The sequence below is a fragment of the Notechis scutatus genome, chromosome 4, assembly GCF_049901735.1.
Source record: "Notechis scutatus isolate UNSWTSFEM ecotype Mainland chromosome 4, rNotScu1.2, whole genome shotgun sequence".
NCBI lineage: Eukaryota > Metazoa > Chordata > Lepidosauria > Squamata > Elapidae > Notechis > Notechis scutatus.
The window spans coordinates 120,664,820-120,688,457 of record NC_142012.1 but is presented as its reverse complement, the minus strand read 5'-3'; the positions used below and the strand labels follow the sequence as shown (position 1 = coordinate 120,688,457).

Below are 23,638 nucleotides of genomic sequence, written 5' to 3'. Positions count from 1 at the left end.
AGTTCTTTTCAGAACAATTGCTAATTTTGTGGGTAAAAACAAGGAGTTAAGAGTATGTGATACATCATTTTACCACACGATGGAGGTAGAGACCCAAAAGAATCTTAGATATTTGAAGGAAGTCTAAACCATTCAGGGAGATTCATATTGCCCTGTATTGCAGGGGTGGGATTCTACCAGTTCGCACCTATTCGCTAAAACTGGTTGTTAACATTCTAAGCAGTTCGGAGAACTGGTTGTTAGAAGAAATTACTGGCCTAATCCTGTGTGGAAGGCAAGAAGGAAACATTCTGGTGTTGCTTACAGAAACTGCCTCTCCGTTAACCCTTATTCTTGGCAGGACTAGACTTCCTGTCTCAGGAACGTCTCTGGAGTTTTTCCCCCCTCCTTTGCTGGTACTTTGCTTGTGGGGAGGGACCATTCAAACTTACAATGGCACTGAAAAAAGTGACTTATGACCATTTTTCACACTTACAACTGTTGCAGCATCCCCACAGTCATGAGAGGCCAGGCGAGGAGATGCGTGCCTCAATGTGAGTGATATTGAGTTGGCCACACCCAGCCAATATGACCATCAAGCCACGTTCACCCAGTCACTTGACCACAAAGCCACGCCCACCAACTAAGCCATGCCCACAGAACCGGTTGTTAAAAAAATTTAATCCCACCCTGCCTGTATCCATTCATGTACTTCCTGTTCAATTTGTGTTAATTTCATGAAATGAGAACGGCAAAATATAACAGGCTAAATGAACACTGTATCTGACATGTATTTGAATATAATATCAGACCAACAGACCAAACACTGTATTTATTGGCAATAAGAGGAGATTAAAAGTAGAACAATGGTTAATTAAATGCAACTGTCATCAGAAATTCTGCTGTTTTTCATTTGTTTCTCTTTAATTTTGCAGTGACCCCTTATAATAGAAGAGATAATTATAACTGCTTTTATTTCCATCTTTCCTTGCTTTTCCTTTCATCTGCTAAAATCCTGGATCTACTTTTACCCTCAAATTTCTTTATAGTCTAAAATGTTATTCCCACAGCAAATGTGTGAATGGTGGGCCTTTTACTTGTTAATAAACAGACTCTCATTTTCTCTTATTCCCTACGAATATATTTCTCAAAAGTCCATAATTCATTATCATCGATGTATGGTTCCAGCTGCCTGATTTACTACCAATTTTACAACCAAAATTCATTCCAATGATCCTAATCTTGTTTTAAGTCAAAGTGTATTATAATGTATTAATCATAATTACTTGTAGGCACTGTAGTTTTGAGAGATATGACACATCAGGTATCAATTTACTTTGGTAGTTAGTTAGGATTGTGTTATGGCATGAATAATTCAGGGAAAAAACGAGTTCAGAACAGGTGGTTGGTTAGAATTACATCTGACAAATATAAGAATCTGTCAGCTCAGCATCAGAACCTGTTTGAATGCCAGTATCCTGTAACATCTGAAATAATATAGAACAAAGGTGAACTTCTGGACATTGTGGAATTCAGTTCTCACACAACTGGGTAACTAAATGATACTTATTATACTGCCAATGAATTCTTTTCCATTAGGAAACAGAATGTTTTCTCTTCTTTCTCCAGATTATTGACACTAGGTTCTGAAAAATGGGAATCAACAATCATCTGTTCTTACAGAAGAAATTATAGATATTTTCATTGCACAAAATATACACCGATTAACACTAATAGTGCCTTTTGTTTTAATCATGAAATATTATGAAGGTGATACAAAATAATTTTCTGGTTTATTTGTATCACTAGGTTATAAAATGTCAGTATCCATAGTAACAAGCAATACAAAGCTATACAACAAGAAAATGAAAAAAAAATTGATTGCAGGTAATGTTTGTTTAGTAACTGTCTCATTTAGCAATTCACAGTTATGACAATGATAAAAAAACACTATAAAACCAATCCTTGCATTGAACGACTTTATCAGGTCTGTAAAACAAAAAAAAGTTGAAGTAAAATCATAAGCACAGTTGCAATTTCACCTAGCAACTGCCTTGCTTAATGACCAAAATACCACCCCAAATGAGGTTGCTAAATGAGAACTACTTGTAATAAAGAAATAATTACGATAAAAATAGCATTTTTCCAATGTTTTCTGGAAATAAAGGTTTTATATGCTTCTTGGAAAGAACCACTCCATTACAGGTATGTGGCTCATTCAAGATCTGATTGAACTGGAAAATTAATATCTGTAAATTCAAATGCATTTGGAGACACTTAGTTTGATTCAACAATTCAAACTGTCTTAACAATTCAGTTTGAAAAAAAACGATTAAATGATTTGATTGAATCATCTTCAAACTGAATCCTTGCACACCTCTTTTTAAGATAATTCAAAAACAGAAAGGTAGACAATGCTTTTTGTAGTGTCTTTGAATACCATGATAGGAATGGTCATACAATAAATAAATAAAAACTATAAAACAAGAGAAATATGGTTAATAAACAAGTGATTTTTCCCCCTGAAGACTACTGATCCACCACTTATCACTTTCATTAATCTTCACCAAATTTTTTGATCTTCAGAGTAGATAGATGGATATAACTTGTATTATATTTCAGGAGGTAATTAACATTGTCACAACATTTTTCCTATCATATTTCTAATACTATTTTCTGCATTCATAAGCCATCTCAATAAGAGGAATATCCAGACCAGTTCTTGCTATTTTAGATGCAATTAGTCTTGTCAATTGTTACAAGAAAATAATCATAATTGCTTATCAAGAACAATTCAACATTATAACACCCATGTTACCAGTCTGAGCTTGACTGTCTCTTGCACAATTTCTGCAGGAATTTCTCCTATGTATAATTTCTGAAGGACTTTCCACTGTGCATCACCAGTTCACATGAACGAGTTGCTAGGCAAAAGGAAGTAGCATGTCATCACAGGCTTACAAGCAGAGTGGTTGCACTTTGAATGTTTCATTAATGACTCAATGACACTTGAGAACTGAACTTGAAACAATGGGGAGACAACGAAGTTTGCCACATTACAAGGTTTTCCAATTTGCTAATCATATACTTAACATACTTGAAAAAGAAACCATAATTTCTCCATAATGCATTTTTTTAATAATTCCATTTAATGATGGAGAAGGTTGGGGGGGGGGATATGGGGTTTAATATAATGAAACAAACAAACTTAAAAATAGCTCTCAAAGCGGGGGGGGTTTTTTTTTTTTTTTTTTTATTATTATCTTTTTTTTGTGTGGAATTATTTTTTTTGGGGGGTGACAGACTTCATTTCAGTTTCACAGCGTGCCACGACGGAATGTTGGGGGATTTATTTGGGGGGGGGGTTGGTTTGGAGGTTTTAACACCTTTCTCCAGTTCTGATTCTATGATTTTCAATTCTATAATTCTTTCAAATAGTTGAAATGAAGGAAATATATATTTCTAGAATTCTCTTCCATGCCAACATTCATGCATACATGCATACATATTTGTCTATGTATATTTGTGAGATCTGTCTGGTGATAAGCAAAACATTCCTTCTAATAAGTTGTAAAGGAAGGTCATTTTTTTTAAAAATAGCAGTTTTATAGCAAAATCTTTCTGTTTCTTCATTTTACCAGATCAGCACTGATAAAATGTTATTCCCAGGCTTTTAGAGATTATTACATAGTTCAGTTGCTGGGCTTCTTTTACTTGCAACATTCTTACAATGTTATAAATAACATTTTATTTAAAACTCTGCAAGTATCATGCTTGGAAAATAATAATAAAAAATGTTTGGCTTAGAGGGCTGCGTGACAGCCCAGAACCCTGCATAGATGGCATTGTGCAAGATATTATGTCAGCAACTCTTAAGGGTACTGCATGGCAATATGCCAAATGGGAGTGGTGTGCCAAGGTATTTGCGTTCAATGTTTTTTCCTAATTGGGTTGAATAACCCAGGAAGAGATTGGTGATGGATATACCATATAGGGCTTTTTTTCCAAAAGAAAAACAAGCACAAACACTGTGTAAGCTCACCCATCTCAGAATCAAGAGGCAAAATGCAAATAGGAATCTTGATGGTACATTTTGGAAATCTGCATTGCATTAAAACAGGCTGGTAGAAGACCTTTTGAAATGGATGGGTGTACTACAAGCAGTAAGAGGAAACTGGCATCCGGAATTGCTCATAAGACGTTCCCTTTGTAAATGACAAGAATGTACTCAGAAACAACTTAGTCATGTCATTTTTGCCAGAAAAATATGGAAGTCGTAGAAGTCATAAAAGAAGCCACGAGAAAGAATAAGCAAACCACAGGTTTTTTTACTTTTTCTCTTGAGGTATAATTAACAACCAAAAGGTCACAACTTGGCAAGAAGATTAAATGTAGGCAAGAGAGATCTGAAATTTCAATGGCAGGATGACAAAGTTTACAAAATAGTTACCATCAAATGAATCATATTCAATCACTCCTCTCTTTACTGAAAGGACGTACAAAGGAGTTTCTGTTTTTCAGACTTAATATATGGGTATTAAATGAATGATCACATGATCCAAATGTTATTTTCTTTGTTGCTTGTAAGTTTGGCTTTGTTAAACTTGTTGCAACAAAAACTACGCTGACAGGCTCTCTTTCCTTCATATGACTGTATGCTTTTGCTATACAATCAGCAACATTTTCCATTTAAATTTCATTTTGCTCAACAAACTCATATTTCATTTAATTTGAAAAAATCTAATTTTCATGATTATATATAAAACCTTGAAACGTCAGCCTTTCTAAGTGTCCTCCATATGTTAGAATACAATTTCATTGCTGGGAAAAATGGGAATTCAACACATCTAGAGTGTAGAAAGAGGGCTTGTGGTTGCTGGTCATATAAGAAACCAAACAAATCTAAATTAGCATTATTTACAGAATTTCTTTTCCTGAGCTTAACACACCATCCTTTCTTATTACTCTCCCTCAAATCTTATCAAAATTAGCTAATCTTAAAAGATATTAATCCTAGAAAGAAGCCAAATTACCCTCTCCCAAAAGACAAAGGTAAATTGGGATAATAAGGATTATCTGTAGGGTTAAAAATAGCCCCTGCCGTAAAGGTCTTCTCGTCAGCCAGGCTCATAATGGTAGTCATTCTATAAATGACAAACCACTCCACTTACAAATGCACACAGCAATTCTTATTTTTTTTCTGAAATATTAGTAAAATCTATATATCAAGTATCAGGCATGAATCCCAACATTAACAATAAAACAAAATATTTTTTTCATATTAAACACAAGAATGAAGATTAAAAACAAACTAAAGCTGCATTGCCCTTATTAAATGGTGGAATGAGTAACTACAGCATCACTCAACATGATTTTCAAAAATTTATACATCACCTTTATTATTTGAAAAGACATTTAACAAAATAATAGGTTATACAAGCAGAGACTAAAATTACTTATTTACGTACTGTTATTTATTCACTGAAATTTGTTTGTTTAGGTTAGACCCTAACATGCCCTGGAGAATCTTCCCAATATTTTGCAAACATTCCTGGTGACTTAAATCCTAAAGTCTACACCACAAGCTCTCATTCTATTATGAGACACCAAATTGTATTGACTTGGTTTTTCCTCATGACATGAGAAAGAAGTGATTTCTTGTAAACTGTTACCTCAGCTTCCTGATTCTTTTCCTTGAAAAGAAAAACATTTAATGATTCACAATACTGATTTTGCCATTACAGGGATTTGAATCAGATGATATATCTTGCATTTCCCCCTTAGGAAGGTATACTATCACAAGGTTACATATGTCTTCAGGTACATGGCATACATGAGTTCATGTTATTTAGAACTGAAATTATAACCACACTTGGATTTTTAATGTAGGAAAATTTACCCTGGTAGCTAAGCAACTAATTTTTTTTTCACTTTCTTGTGAGTCTATGATGTAATATCCTTAATATGTTTCTAGGTAAGCAGAACTCATATTTAATGAAAATGTATTACTAATTCAGTGGAAATGGCACCAAAGAACTATGCCTACTTTTGAGGCTTGGCTTAGGATACTACCTGGATATCAAGCTACTTTCTGTTCCTTATTTAAATATGCTTGGATTGATATTTTAAATGTATATTGTTGTTGAGAATGATTTAAAAATTCTGAAATAAACTATTCTGTAGGTCAATTATACTTAATGTGTTAGATAAGAGGAAAAAATAAGGATAGAGTATATCAAAAATATGTGGCAACTAAGTCTACTTATTCTTCAAAAGGAGAAATGAACAGTTTTATATTACTTTTCAAAATACTTTGTATGATATGTAAATGTAAAACATATTTATAACTCATTTGGTCATAAAATAATTTTACCAGCCTCTCCCAAATATACTACTGTATTTACTACAACCCATTGATAAAATGTGTTGAGCACTGTTCTCAAAAGAAACAGTTGTTGTCTTTGCTAAATGAGTAACTGCCAAATTAGAAGAGTGTCAAACTTTTGGCAATATCTAAATGAGTTACAGGAAAACTTAAAATTAACTATATACTTCAGTTTTTGCTATTTAGGAAATAAGACTTAATTCCCATGCAAATGTCTCTGTGAATAAGTGATAACTGCTTAGTGGCACCTCTGAGTACATATATATGGAACTGTGTTAATGAGTTCTATTAAGCACCACTATTTCTTTAAAGAAGTATAGTCTAGGATTCCTTGTCAGTTCTTTGATTCAATCATAAGCTTTATCTAAGTAGCAGAAATTGAACATTCAGTACAAATTTACTATTTAGAAATATAACAATTAAAGTTTCAAGATCATATCAAAAGATTTTATATTAAGGACAAAAGAGAACCCCGCACATATCTTACTTTGTTTCATTATTACATAAGATTGTCTGTCTGTCTGTCTGTCTGTCTGTCTGTCTGTCTGTCTGTCTGTCTGTCTGTCTGTCTATCTATCTATCTATCTATCTATCTATCTATCTATCTATCTATCTATCTATCTAATCTATATCAACATATGTCAGTGGATTTACTTACATGAGAATTAAGGCATGTAGTTCTCCTTAAAAGAATAGACAGAAAATACTCAGCTGTTTAACTTATCTATACAAAGCGTCTTTGTATTTGTTTAAAGTTGGAATTGGGGCGTGCATCTCAGCACACAGAAAACAATGCATTTTTACATGCCATGTCTCTTACTCCCACTGGTACTTGGAATGAGAGACAAGACTGGAATAAAATATCATCTGCAACCAGTGACAACAGCTGAAAAAAAAGTAGGAGCTTTGATCTATCAGGAATCATGAAGGGTATCTATAGAAGGGTATCTCAGATAGTAAACACAATAAAATTGACATATCAGAAAATTTAAAATGACGGTAAGGAATATAAAATTATTTGATGCAAAATGAAAAACTGCTAGCTGCAAATAGGGGTTACTCTAAATCTCTATCTTCTTTGTGCCAAACCACTACATTCAGGGAGTTACATTTTTTACATGAATGGCATTGAAGGATATAATACTCCCCACTAGATGTCAGAAGTGGTACAGTCCAAAATTAACACTTAATCCTTTAGAAGCAGTAGTATCAACATTACAGTAATAAAAACTGCAGAGTTTGCTTTTTAGTCTGATTATGTATGGAATAGATGTTAAGACTCATCCATGTTCTTTTTTTTAACAACTTTTGTGATCAGATACAGTCAGGTGTCTTTCTCTTATGTCACTATTAATTGCCTATGTGTGCTCACTCAAATGTGGCTACAACACTGTCATTAACAACTTCAAGTAATGCCAATGTAGAATCAGATTTTAAAATGGAAGGGAGGGGGGAGCAGGAATGATATTATACTGTATATTTTGCTTTGAAGGACAACTCCCATCCGATATCAAAAATAGGTTCTACCAATCTAAAAAAAAAAACCAAGTAAGTTTTGGTTTGGGCACGATAGAAGAGTTGTCCACATACTATTTAAAGAATGTCTTGTAAACTTTTTTGGGCTGATAGAGATACTGTGCTTTTCTTTCTGAAGTCACATATTATGCTGGCCATGCGTAGAAATTTGAATTTTTTTATATAAAGGCATGGCATACCACTAGTCAGAAAGGCTAGATACAAACATAATGGAAGCTTATAACTTAAAAATAAATGATTTAGTGCTACTCCAAGTTATTGTATCATCTGACACAATGTCTTAATACTTCTTTCTCTCTTGGACAGATTTGTTTTTAAATTTATTCTAACAATAACTTTTGCATTTATTTATTCTTCCATCTTTATGACAAGGCTAATGCTGTAGAAACTTGCTGGAAAAATAAAAAATAATGCTTGTATCTACATAATTTTATATATGAACAACACCTCATTTCTACTATATCATAATATTAACAGATTTCAAATTGGAATTTATCCCCAAGGAATCTTGTCTATCAAGATTAAATTGGAATTGTCTCCAATTTGTTCTTCTCCGTTCTACTTTCCCCTGTTGCTGAAAAAATGTTAATGGTCCATTTGCTCTCTATATTGGATCTATCATGTTCTAAAGGATCAAAGGAAAGACTATTGGACTCACTTTGTCCATCTCTCCCCTTCCCTTCCTCTTCTATAGAAGTGAAATTTGATACAGAATATGTTTTCTGAACACTGTAAATAATTTTTGTTCCCTACAAGTAGATATTTTACTTTTAAAAAATTCTAGTGTCATGTATAGAAGAAATTGTTTTGTTTCTTCCTTTACTTGATTCAACCTATATAGAAAAATCATATTCTAAATTTGCTATATTTGTCTTTCTTGCTAGGCCTTTTGGCCAGGAGATGCCAAACCATTTTTTGAACAAATCTAGCAGTGTTTGCAGTGTTTTTTGAACAAATCTAGCAGTGTTTGCAGAATGAGCTGGTAGTTGTTCATTTACAGGAAGAAATTCATAAATTACTATCTTAGATAAACTAGGAATTGGTGGTAGATAAGAAAAAAACCATGGGCAAAGAGGAATCTTTTCCTCAATAGCTTTAACATTTATGAAGGACACATATGAATTAGACAAAAATTAAGCTTTTTAGGCTTTATCTGTACATAAGTATGTACATTCAATGTTATTTTCTGCTGTATAAAACTGCTAAGGAAGAAAAGGAGAGATAATAAAAATTGTAACTATATTATTAATATATTATTTCATATTTTCATCATTAATATTATAAGACAACAGTCAGTTAGCCTTCGGTTATGACCACATATGGGACCAGAGTTTACATTATAAGCTGTTGCAATCATAAGTCAAGTTTATCATGACTTTGTAACAGTTTTTATAGCAGTTGTTAAGTCAATCGTGTAATTATTAATCAAATCAAGTTTCCCCAATGGGCTTTTTTGCTGTAAATCAGCAAAAAATGTCATAAACCATGATTGTGTGACCATGAGATGCTGCTACCTGTTAGAAATGCAAGCCAGTTGCCAAATTCCCGAATTACGATCATATGATGGTAGAGGTGGTCTGATAGTCATAAGTGTAAGTACAAGTCATAAGTCACTTTTTCCCCAAGATTGAGTGTTGTAACTTTCGACCATCATAAAATGAATGGTTATAAGTCAAGTACTACCTATAGTAGTATATAATAGAGACAGCAAATTGGTCTAGTGGTTAAGGCACCAGGCTAGATGAAAGTCAGCTGGGTGACCTTGGGCAGTCACTCTCTGTCAGCCCAACTCACTTTACAGGGTTGTTGTTGTAAAGGAGGAAGATGTGTTGGATATGTTCGCTACCTTGAGCTATTGTAACAATAATAAAGACACGATATAAATACATAAAATATAGTTCATGCACTTTCTTTCAAATTGCATTCATATCGGGCGTGCTATTATTTTTCTGTGTTGCCTAGAAACAAAGCACATCTTGTTTTCTGACAAATTAAGAAGTAACTCTCTGGGAGAATCTATCAAAGGAAACATAATGCTTTAGAGTAAAATGGGATTAATTTCCTTTGAAACTTTCAACTGAAAGGCCCAGCTCTTGACTCAATATATTTGCAAAGTCTCACCTTTTCTTTCCATCATCGTCATCAATAGGTTTGCAATCAGACTGAAATTTTGAAAAGGACCCAGGCATCTCATGTAAATTGGGCCTGCAAAAGGTGTTAATTTTCATACATCAGGCTAAGGCCACAGTTCTCAAACCTCTCTTTCCTTGTTGCTATTCAGAAATGGGCTGGAAGCCAACTCTGGGCTGCTAAAATTGTTTTCTTATTTAAAGTGTTCATTTGTATTAATAACCCTTTAATGTCTAAATGCAAGCTCTGTTGGAGTTGTACTTCCATGTCATGTCATTGGGAGTTGTTTTGGATTTAATTCCTATGCCCACAAATCCATATGGACATCATTAAACACATATACTACAGCATTAAACCTCTGCCCCACAAAGACCTTTACAAAAATAGTAATTCCCAACCCCCTTTCGAGGTCATGGGAAAATGAAAAAGGCAAGGAAGAGAAGTTTAACTGTATATCGCCTTAATTCACAGAAGCAAGTCTAATACGCTTTCACTTTTCAACTTCAATACATTTTGAGTTATAACATGCCAAATTTGAAAATGCATCTAAACCAAATCATATCACCTTTCCCATATTGCCAAAAATAGAAGAAGAGTGACTTGCATTTGAGCTAATTTAATGTATCGGAATGCAGATTATTGGAATCATACCACTAATATGTTTTATGTGACAGCTCAATAATAAATTTATTATACGTAATATTTTCTTTGTGTGTTGGAACATGAGTTGATCAATCTTTGGGGTGCTGAGGGCAAGCTACTAGGGGCAGGAGAGACATAATAGTTGGTAGTCCTTGGTAACAACAGTAATTGGGACCAGGATTTGTAGCATGAAGTGATGCTTTCATAAAGTCTGATGTCACATGATCATGTCACTTAGCAATAGCAGTTCTAGCAGTCCACAGTTACCATCATTAAGGAAAGACTGTGTGCGTGTCACTAAGTGAGGACCTCACATGATAGCAATTTCTGACTTTTTGGCAGCTTCCCCATTGATTTAGCTTGTGTGGGAAAAGCTGGCAGGGAAGATTGCAAATTATGATCATGTAACTGCAGGATTCTGCAATAGTCAAAAATCATCAGCACCTGCATCATAACCATATGCCTGTAGGGACAGTGGACCAGCTGGGACTTTGAGAACTGGTTGTAACTACTACTTGTTCAGTGCCATTGTAAGTTTATTTACAGTTATTAAATGAATAGTTGTTAAATGGAGACCACTGAACTGCTAGTGTTTACTTTGTGTGTGGAGAGATAGATAGATAGATGGAGATTCAAAAGTAAAGTCTACAAGCATTTTTTGAAAAATAGCTGGGGGCAGGACAGAAAAATATTTTCCCATAGAACATAGTTCATATATATCCAAATTTAGCTTGAATGTCTCATGAATAAGAGAACACAGCGTTTGTTCTAACATGAGATTAGCATGCATTGGATATTCCTTCTGTTTTTATTTACTTTCCCATATAAGATGACTTTTGCAAGTGGATGTTGTAATTTGAAGATAACCAAATGATTACTGTCCTGAAATTAGAAGAAACGTATTGAAATAGACTAGGTTTATCCCATAAGATTAGAGCAATATTAAAAAAAAAAATTCTTTTTCCTAACCCCGAAACACCAAAGCACAATCTTACAGAAAAGTGTTTATATTTTGCAAGAATCCTAGCCTACTATCCAATCACTCATTGATATTTTGATCTGGAAGAGGCAAGCACTTCCCCCATTAAACTGTCCTCCTAAAGAGTGAAAATAATCTTTTAATCTCTGTTTCCCACTGAGCTACTTTTTTCCACTGCTGGCTCTCACTCCATGTGGATTCAAACTTTTTGTTTTGGTTGTTGCATCTCAGAACAGGGCCCACTGGAATTTGGAGGGTAATAAATTCAAATACATAAGAATAAATAAGTAAACCTTTGTGACACCACAATTTTATTTATTCATATTACATATTTCTAAACTGCCCATCTCCCTCAAAGATAGTGCAATTTTTGTATATTGTATATATAAACAAATATATTAAACTTTGTATTTAAAGTTACGTTTTAATACAAAACCCCCAATTTTAAAAAGGCACAAAATTCAGTCCACGTTCCTCTCATGATGTCTCTTTGTAGCTTATTATGGCCAAAACTGTATCTGTAAAAAAGTTGTTTGCCTTAATCTAACTCCTCTATTAATTTAAGGCTCAGGGTTTTGCAAAGGTACTGATACTTCCTAAAATGGCAACAACACACTTATTTCCCCTGTTTTTTTCCATGATGTTTTTAACATCCTAGTCTAGACTACAACCCTGCATATCTCAGAGATCACCATCAAAGTACTAACCAGCCAAGACTTGGCGTTTTAGATTAGAAAGATCTTATAACTTCGGTATATCTCCCTTTCTCAGTAAATTATTCTAACATTAAGAAAAAAACCCTCTCCATTACCGATTTAAAAGATCAGTAAGAAAAATTATAAGATAACAAGAATACCAAGGAAGAGATCATTTCCTTGGACTTCATTTCAGAATCTACTTTTCAGTTTTCACGACTCTTCTGAAAACAAATTGCAAGTACTTCATTATCATCACAGCCTGAAAACAGGGACTCCGTTTATTCTTTAGAAAGGTTTAAGAACAACTTTGTTTTTATGCTTCTGGTTGTGTATAAAGAAGGCTTCAGGAGTGGAATTCAGCTGTGCTATAATACTCTCTCCACTCAGCAGTCCAGAATAACAGATTGATGGCAAGCCTTGCACACATTTAAAAGGGTGCATATGCATGTGTTTATAGTCAACGTTCATACTCAAGTGTTGACTTAAACTTCAGTCACTTAAAACACAATATTTACTTTATTAACCAACATTTTATTATGCTAGAAGTAGTTGGGGGGAAAATTGGAGAATGTTTGCCATGCATTTCCTCTATGCATACACAATGTTTCAAATCTGCATTAATATATATATAGTACACAATACAAGAATTTAGTGTACTGTTAAGGGCATTATTGTAAAAGACAAATCATGTACAGTTGAAGTTGTAAAATTGTAATGTTTTCCACAAGTACAGCAAGAAAAATGTACAACTCTCCATCTCTTCCTTACATCTTTTAACTGAATAAATGGGTGGAAGAGGAAAGTAAAGGCAATACCATTTTCCAGAAAACTCAGTACCATCATTTGCTGAATACTGAAAACTTTTATCCCAGAACTATAATTGCCATCAATTATTGGAAAGAAAGAACAGCTTGTCAGCTCTCATGGTTGCAATTTATAGATGCCAGAGAAAGACACAATAGGAAAAAAAATGCTTTAAACAAAAGTAGGAATCCTGAAGTAGTTATTTGACAATGGAACAAGAACAAATAAATGCAAGAATTCTGTATAGCCTACCAACTATTTTGAATAGATGTAGTGTAGCCTAAGTCAAATTTCTACAAGATATTAACTTCCAATTAACATATTTTATAGAATTAATACAATGACACAGGCTCACACTACCTGACCCAAAAACTAGTCAATCACTTTTTAGTTATGTACTAACATATACAGTATTTGATAAGCACATCAAATGAGAAGTCACACACAATGAAAGGAGTCTCTTTTCCTAACAATTTTGTTAACACAACAGTGCTGTCTCTTGCAAAGATGGGTTTTAAGATCTTTTAAACTACTTTCCAATATATTGTTCTTTCCTCCATTTGTTATTTGTTTTGGATTCTAACTTTAAGCCTATAATTTACTTTCAAAGATCAGAAAACTAGTAAGTAGTTTCCACTGGAAGGTTGATGATTTTTCAGACTGTAATTAAAAGCAAATGCGATTGGTCATATATAATATCCTGTGGTTTGCCACATTGCTTTGAAGCTGACCTTACAGGAAGGTTGTTGAAGCCTTTAAGGGTGTGATACATATTGTACCTCGGCTTCATTAGTGTAGGGTTAGAACTTCAATGTCATTATATAATTACAACTGAAAATAAATCAGAAGAGCTTGAACCTTGGCACTCTGACTTCAGAGTAGTATCTATGGAACAAATGTAGTTTAGTTGGAAATGCAATCTTGAAATGTTATCTATATTGAAATAGACCACATGAGTTCATCACAGATTCCACATAACCTCTTATTGAGCACTTCTAAAGATTTCCAAATATTTTACATGAAACAATAGCTACCCTTCCCATGCTCACCCTATTCTTTGGTAACTTGAATGCCTCACTGATCCATCTACCTCTTGACCTTCCTCCTCCTTCTTAACTTCTATTGGGCTTGACTGCTTCCCTCACTGTCATGGCCATTCTTTCAATCACCAGCTGTCTAAGAACAGTTCCTTCTCTTATATGATCACACTTCTAATGCAATTCCTCTGGTAGCTGATCCTTTGTTCTTAAAGGAAGGTCTCAGGTTATCTCTGAAATTTCAATTAAATTAGAAGCCTTGATAATTCAATAAGCTGCCTGTCGTTTTGAGTCAAAACATGAGGTTATTTGATCTGCTGTTGTGTATTTCTGAAGACAGAGGGCATCAAAGCCATCAGTGCAGACAGCTGAAAGACAGATGGTATAGCAGTGATTTTATCAAGCATTCAGTGCAGACCAAAAAGTAGCTATCCACCATTTGTTTATATAGTTGAGCTTCTATAGTCCTCTTTAAAAGAGCCTTCACCAATCAATAGACTTCAAGATGTGGTGAGATCATAGACCCCAAACTATCAAGCCAGCATAGCCAATAACCATACTGTCTGGGGATTTCTGACTGATTTACACAGAACCAAACTATTATTTGAAACAGAATAGAAGGTGTTTTTTTTTTCCCCATAAATCCAGAAATTCCTCCATTACAGATGGAAGCTGGTAGGTGACATTGGGCTAGTGTCAGTTGAAAGCAAGTTGAAAAACATCCATGAGCCAATCATGTTAGATCAGCAAAAGAGATTATAATCATAACCTTCAGAGAAGAAGCCTTTCTCTTGGAAAAGTCTAATAGAAACCTTGGTTAATTAATTGTATGAGTTTAAATAATTCATCTATTAACCCAACAGTTTTGCTTACGTATGATTAATACAAACTTTTATTCAAATTACCACATAATTTCAGGTTAATTACCAGTTGCTTAGCAACCCCTCAAAGTTACGATGGACTTCCCCAGAGCTAGTGATGGCACATTTTTGATGTTCCAATGGCCACATCCCCTTCCCTATGGGATTGTATTTTAGATGCTTGGAAAATATTAGAAATAATTATGCCCAAGCAACCAGGGTTAAAGAGTTTGTTCACTGCAATTTGAACAAAAAAGCTATCATAAATATTACTGTATTTTGCTATATTTATTCATTAATTTATTAATTCTGCACAGTGAATTAAAAAAGAAAATATGCATTTTCTATTTTAAGGAGGATATAATGTTCAAGAATTGAGAACATTTTATCTGAGTTGTCTCAATCTTATTAGCCTTCCATTGTTTCTTTGAGTGTTGGGGCATGGATGCTAGACTAGCTTGTCCCACAAGATGGAACATATATTGGTATGTCCCAACTGGTCATTAGTTGTACAGGTAGTGCTCTATTTATAACCACAGTTGAGCCCAACATTTCCATTACTAAGCAAGGCAGTTGTTATATGAATTGCACCGCCATTTTATGATCTTCTTTCCACAGCTATGAAGCAAATCACTGCAGTTGCCAAGTGAATCATGCAGTCGTTAAGCAAATCTGCTTCCCCCATTAAGTTTGGTTGTCAGAAGCAAGCTGGGAAGGTTACAAATGGTGATCACATGGCACCAGGGCAGTGCAACTGTCAGAAATACATGCTAGTTGCCAAGTGCCCAAATTTTAATCATGTGACCTTGGGGATTCCGCATTGGTTATTAAGTGTAAAAATCATCACAAGTCATTTTTTTCAGTGGTGTTGTAACTTCAAACGGACATTAAACAAATGGTTGCAAGTCAAGGACTACCTGTATTGCAACTCTTTTTTTTGTTCTATGCATCATAAATAAATAAATACAATCTTGACATTCACTACTTTACATGATTATTAGGCAAGTACCAAGCCAAGGATCCCCCAGAAATGGTTGGAATGGGGTTCACTACATTGAGAAGTTACAAAATTGAAGATGTTTAGGAAATTTCTGTGCATTATGTATTTTCTGCAAACTAGATAATATGTTATTTTTTTGTAAAATCTTTCAGAATTCCCAGCAAGAGCAGTTTTTAAATTGCTGACAGCCTGAAGTATGTACATCTAACTACTATATGCAATATAGGGATCAGAACCTCTGCTCTGTCTCTACTGTCCTTGTGACTCTTTTTGCTTTCTGTTTCCAAAATAATAGTTTTTCGGAAATTACTTGTGACATGGATCATAATCAAAGTCTTTCATACCATCTTTGAGCACTAATCCATCCAGGAAAATAGATGGTAATTAAAAGCTTATTGTTAACTGGCAAGATTTCCCTCAGGATATAATAAATGATTCTGCAAATCACTAAAGCGAAAAAAGTTACTTTGGCCTGTGATGAATCAGAGGGCACATTTCTTGGAGTTTTCTTCTTGCACAGTGAACACACATCTTATTCCTCATTTATTTTTGTCAAATTACAAACCCATGTCCCTGTGATGTGAAGAGATAAATTAAAATTAGGTGCTCTACCATCTTTTGAATGTGATAAAATGTGTTCATCTTTAGCTTCCTTCCTTCTTTACATAGAACAGACATCAACAGATGCTTACTCTTTAGGAGGATTTAAGTCTTCTGGTCGGCTCTCAAAAAACCGGAAGACTTCATCACACTGTGAGATGTGAGGTGGAAGCTTTACCAGCGCCTGTTAAAAAAAGAGAGAAATTGAACATATAAGCAGCCTAAGAATAAAAAGATGAGAAACACTGGGAATACTTTAACTGACACCTGTGGGTAAACTGAACAGAACTTCCCCAAAGCTTTAATAAACACATTTTAATAATTTAATAATTAGTATTGATTTGATTTTTAAAATTAGCTATATTAATTTTATAATTCTTTTACATTTTGCATATTTTAAAATGGTTGAGCTGTTTTATTTAAACAAACAGAAATATCAGAAAGTATTTTTAAATTTTGAGCTTATTAACATAGTTACCAAGCTAATTTAGTACTGTCACTGCTGCTCATAATAAACTTTCTGATACTTTCAGAAGCATCATTTAATGGTGGGCACTTCAGTTCTATTATCCTAATCAGAAAAAACATTGGCAGGAGATTTTGGGAATCACAGAGTTGCTCCATTTGTGGTGCTTTTAAAAAGGCTAATCAATGACATATCAATGACATATCAATATCACAATTGAATGATTCAAACAAGCAAAAGGTTTTTTATATTTAAACAAACAATGAAAATAGTAATCTTATTTGCTTCCTAATTCAAATACTGTCTCCTAGAAATGTAAGAATTAAATTTTGTTTACACGTGTGCGTGCTTGTGAATCAGTGTTGACTCCTGGCAACTACTTGAAAAAAATCCCTATAGGTTTTTTTTAGCAAGATTTCAGAACTGGTTTTCGATTGAAAGGACTGAGAAACTGTGATTTTCCCAAGGTCACCAAGCTGGCTTTATGCAGAAAATGAGACTAGAACTTTATTTGAACTTTATTTGTATTCTACTCATTCTTGAAAGGTGCAGAGAAGTTGCTCACAGCATATTTTGACTACTTCAGCACAACATAAAGTAGCTTGACAAAGTGGGAAATGTTCTACAAAGCCAAGTATGTAAGGCAGAAGAAATACATACAATTATAGCCTATTCCCAATTTTTCATGCAAGAATCTGAAAATGGGTCATCAAAATAAAACATCTTCTTCAACCATTAAATAGAGCTAATTCAAGAAGAAAATATACCATAATATTTCCTAGAGCCTTTTTTGATGGTATCCAACGAATTTCCTCTACAAATGAAACATCTTATATTCTTATATTAATAGGTAATCTAATATGCTATCCCAAGCCGTTAATGGACTTTGCTACAAAGAAAGGTGTTAATGCAAATTGCAACCAAAATGTAATTTTTTTATTTCATGCACAGAAGAGGAAATGAACACACGATACTCATGTTTCAATGAAAAGGTCAATGAAATGCCAAAGAGTAGCTGAAAGAAAAGGGCAGCCTTGTCCCTTTGCCATTTTATAAAAGGTTAGATGATCCCTCTAGAACTTAAGTAGACAGAAGGGAATATGGAGGCCTCTAAACCTTTTGAAAAATTAATCAAAATCGCAGAAATTCAAGGAGTAAACATTTCCATTGATCTATGGTAATTAAACAGACTAATGGAAATATAAAAATAGGCTGCAGGATCACTTGTGACTCAACGATTGCAGATTGCCACAGTTGAGTTAGATACTACATATTCTAAATAAAGCTAATATTGGTAATAACTTTAAAGAAAGACTACAGGTCCTGTTATGTAAATGTCAACTTTGAAGTCAGAAAGAAATGGAAGATTATCCCACCTTGATTCTGTTTTGACTGAAAAGTTGGCAAAGGGAAATTCTGATTGATTTAAAAGTTTCTGCTTTCTTCCAGGATGGTTTTTTTAAACTTTCTAATCCAGCCAATAACCCTGGAATTTCAAACTATTCCCCCTTTCAAATACCTCTGTGTACCAATACCCACATTAGTTTCCAAGATCGGCCAAGGTTGGCTAGATACTACCAACTGCCAAGAATTCCTTTTAATTTGCTCAAGAAAGAAAAAAACAGAAAGGAATCTTGTCAATTAAATATTCAAAAGACAAATAATGTGTTGTAAAGACATTGATCCACTGGTAGTGTGATATAGTTGTGGGTATTGTTCTAAGTTTGTATGGAAGTCAGTTGTATTCATGATTCATAGTCCATTCATTTCCAAAGACAAATTTAACTCATATATTTGCCAAATATACATGATATATAAAATGATTTATAAAAAATAAAAACATAATTATTTGAATGATAATGCTGTGATGTTAAATGCAGGATGTTAAAGTTTCATCAGTATGTTTTAGTTAGACTGAAATCTAACTGGACAAAAATTCTGGAGCATCTAGAAATTGTTGTGATCCTTATTAGTCAGCCCAGCCCAGCCCAGCCCAGCCCATAATTATTCCCAAATATGCAATTGAAGTGAATGAATAAAGAGACTGTAAAAGGGTAAAACACCAGCTAGCCTTTACGATTGTTCCTTATGTCATAACTTAATGTAGTAAATTACATAAATTTGGTAAGAAAATACCAAATGCTTATTTAACTAGTATTACCAGATAAGTTTCCTTTTTGAACTTTAATATATATAGCTGTATTGCCAAGTATACATAAAAATATTTATTTGGATATATGCATTCTTTCATATTCATGCTATTTATTCAACTTGCCACATAAGGAGTATCACCAACTTCAATCTGAGAAACTTTGCACCCTCAGATGAGTAACCAGAAGTCAAGAATAGCTTCTGGACAAGCCACAAAATGCACTTAACAAGTAATACATCACAAATAGTTTGTTTTCTCATATGATAAAAGTATGTATTACATATGGTCACTTTTACAAGTACTTTCAGATTTAACAGTTACATTCAGAAATGCAACTTCTTGTATTCCATAATTATTTTGAAGAGTGTATTTTTCAGAATTTTAGTTGAGAGTTTATTCTAAGATGCTATTTTGGTTTAAATGATGACATTGATAATAATTTTGAGAAAGAGCTTCATAAACAAACCAGTGATATAAAACATATCTACTCCCATTATCTGATTCCAAAAACCACTTATGGAAGATAGCTGTGAAATAAAATAATTTTTCAGGCAAGCATATACAAGGGACCTAGTATAAGCCTCTGAGACCTTTGCTGGAAGCATAGATGGTTGACTCACTTCTGTGAGATTCTCTAGCTTTGATGACACTAGAAAGTTAAAGGACCTCAGAGAAATCTCTCTCATAAACCTATATGTGATATTTTAACAAAATAGTGCTTGATCTTAGTTTATTATTTGTTTCATTGGTCTCCATTTTTTAAATTAATTCTCAAAATCTTTATGTCACTACAGTATGGGACATCATGACTGCTAGGGCACAGAATGTTCCCAAGGTCTTGGGAAGGCACTTAAGACTTTATTTATTTATTTATTTTGACAGGTCATTTGAAGGATTCTGGTGGAAGGTAGGTAGATAAGATATTGTTTCATTTTTTGTTACTTTATTTGGTTTTGTTTTGACTATATGTCATCCTGAGATTTAGAGAATAAGCAATATATTAAAATGTGTATAAATAAATATTTTCTGTGTTCTGCACAGAGGTGGATTTATAAGCTGTACAGATGCAGATAGATAACTCAGCAAGACGTCCATAACAAAGTACATTTATTGGTTCATCGGGTATCTTCATAACTCACATTTGTGATGAAGTTCTTCTTTAATGACCAATCCTTTGTATATCTGCCTTGTAGTAAAAGATGGTTATCTCCTAACCCATCTCGTAGCAATAGAAAGCATCTTCCATATGTTAGGGAGTTCAGGCAAAAGTGAGGGAAACTTCCCCCAACCACTCAAGGGACAATTTAGTGACCAATCAGGATTACAGATGTGGTCATGGGATATGGACTACATTTCCCAGGATACCTTAACTACATTTACCATGATGCATTCCCTTAAGGGGACAGCTTCTAATTCCTAAGTAACTATCCAATTCCCATAGACTGGCTGGGACAGCACAAAATAAATGCTATGCATTTTTCACTGCGTTTTAAGAGGAATTGTCACTTACCCTGCAGTATTCATCAATTGGCTTTAATCTCTTCACAGCTACATCTCGAATGTGACTTCTTCGGAACAGGATTTTCCCTGGTGACAAAGAAGATACAAAGATTAAATATGTACCTTGCCAAAAATTGTTTATATCACAATTATTTTGATTCACATATAGATAGAAATAGTCGATGTATTCTATTTTTCATCTACGTAGCCATAAATGGGTTTTGCTAAATTTACTTATTCTGAAATTTTTAGAAAAGGAAAAGTGCACAATTATTCATGTTTATTTCTGTAGTTGTTTTAAGAAATATGGTGTTCAAACATAACTTTCACTTACTTGTATTATTTACACACATTTTGAACTAAAAATTGCAATGCAATATCCAGAAAATGAATCAAAAGGATAATTAGTACTAATTGATCAATACACAAAAGTTTTGAGTACTTTAAGTAATATTTTGTATAAAAGTACATGGAAATAAACAAACAAACAAACAAACAAAAAATTCTCCCTAATTCATTTACCAGTTCATTATTTCCTTCCACTATACTCCATTTTGTATCTTCTAACAAAAGCTATGTTTCTTTTCACAAAAATATCATACATACATACTCCAGAAATGGACAGCAATCTATAAAAGCTTGTTTAAAAAGCAGACAAACACATTTCTCTGACATCCTTTAAATAAGGTATCCAAGTTACCTTTAGCTTGCCATGTTTTTCAAATCAACACAAATCCATTGCAAATTGATGGACATTTCTTTTAAATTCACTGAGAATATTAGCCTAAGGGGGTTAAATCTGTTAAATCGGTATTGACAGATGCATATTTCTTTCCATTGTAATTCAGTAATACTCCAAATTCAGCTATATTCTGAATTCAGCCATATGCTGAAGAAGACAAAGATACAATATTAAAGAAGCTAAATTATTAATGGTAACTAATAAACGTATAACTACAATCTATCTAAGGCATTGCTGATTGAGAAGATAGTTAGAGCTAAGATAGAGCTATGGACATAATCTAATGGTGTCATTTTTATTGTCCTCCACTTGTCAGTTATGATTTGTTATCCTATTTGTATTAAACTGTTGCTCAGAGTTCAGAATTCTGTACATAAAGTTGTCAATCTGATAACCACCATCACTATTTGAAAAATTCTCCATTTGGCTGCTGCAATTTGTAGTTAGTTCAGTCCTCCTCTTTAGAGGAGAAAGTAGAAATGTTAAAGTACACATTGTGGATGTAGAAAAGTAGGTTAATAAGATCTTATGTAGGGTTTACCCCAGTCAGACAAAAAGAGAAGAATAAGAAAGAAGGGATAAAGGACTAAAATATGTGGGTTAGCAATAACAGTAGGAAAGATAAACAATTAAGTTCTGGACTTAGTATTTTGAATTATACATCACTCATGCATACAACAATTCTGCAAACCTTATTAAGCTTTAAATATAATGTATACAACCAATATGATTCATTCAAACAACATCTTAGTTTATGTGCATAAATGATTGGATTTGCATTTGATTCTTTCAAGAATAGCAAGACCAAAGCTACTGTTTACAGATTTCTAGAAAACCAGGAAAATAATATATTTATACATGTTACCAAAAATAATTACAATGAAGTATATTGGTCTAGCTAGAAAAGAAAAAGAGTTCATCTGGCAGATCTCAAATTGGCTTTCCTTTAAGCCTTCATTAGAGCCATATGATCTACTTCAGCATTAAAAAGTAAAGATTTTGTTTCTAGCTTTAGAATAGCAAGTACGAAATGATGAATACATGGAACCATAAAAGGTCTTCCCCTTTTAAAGAAAAACCTTTCTCCCTTATCTGTAGTTATTCTTACTATGTTCTGAAGAAATATAAATATATAATTGTTACTGCAGGAGGACAAGCTTCTCACCAGATTCTTTGCAAGAATCTAAAAGACAATGAACAGGCAATTCGCTGTCACATATAATAAAATTTGCAAAGCATCAATGTTAGCTGATTGTTCGAAGCAAGGTGGCATTGCACAGAAAGTGTACTTGTAACTAAACGGAAAGTTCATCCCTCTCAATAATCAACAGAGTGCAATAATATATAATTAGTGCCCATTCTGATTTCCTAAGTTTCTTAGAAGTTCCCATCACTTTATTGCAACATCACTCTGATCTCTCTCTGAAGCCAAATAAAGCAGAAACTTGACAGATAAAAAGTCAACATATAATATTAGTGAATAGTGGCAGAATCATATCTTTAAGTCAAGAAATCCCTGCTGTCATATATTTGGCAAGGCCTTATCTGACAGTTAGTTTGAAATGTTAAAATCATACATTGACTGACTGACGAAGCAGATTACTGAGCATTTACAGACGAAAATACCAGACAGCAATCAAATGTCATCCAGAATTTAAAACATACTACTGGTAGAAGAAATATATTTTAAGCTCTACAATTACACTTATATTCTGTATTTTACTCAGCTGTAAACTGCCACCTAACTTAAAAGTCATCAGGGCATCAAAGAATATTCTTATTTAGTGATAATGTGATTCTTACAATATGTCATCCATAAAAAACATTGCAAGATCTTAAATGTGAGCAATGACTCCAAAAGGCTTACAGATCTGCTCAATCTTTTTACTTCAGTCTTGATCCACCATAGAGAGCACAATTAAATAGAAGGACATATGTTTTGAACTGTGCATTTCATGAGGAAAATGAGAAAATGCTGTTCCATCCTTTAAATTCATGCTGGCCTCTCAGTAGCATTCTCGTGTAATCCAGCAAGCCTGCTCTTATTGTTTTAATGAAGAAGGTCTCAAATTCAATTCTGTCCACAACAAAGCCCTGTTTGAGTCTGTGCAGAACTGAAAAAAGTTAA

The 23,638-nt window shown here is 33.6% G+C and overlaps 1 protein-coding gene across 3 annotated transcripts in view; it reads right to left on the bottom strand.

Annotated features, from left to right (window-relative positions):
• Nucleotides 1-23,638, bottom strand: part of SH3PXD2A (SH3 and PX domains 2A) — a 224,445-nt gene that overhangs the window by 117,382 nt on the left and 83,425 nt on the right. For all 3 annotated transcript variants that reach the window (XM_026663980.2, XM_026663907.2, XM_087964605.1), the window contains 2 exons: nucleotides 20,779-20,855; nucleotides 16,743-16,834 (listed from right to left, as the gene is read on the bottom strand). In XM_026663980.2, the coding sequence (XP_026519765.2) occupies nucleotides 16,743-16,834; nucleotides 20,779-20,855 (169 nt within the window). The remainder of the gene's footprint in view (nucleotides 1-16,742; nucleotides 16,835-20,778; nucleotides 20,856-23,638) is intronic.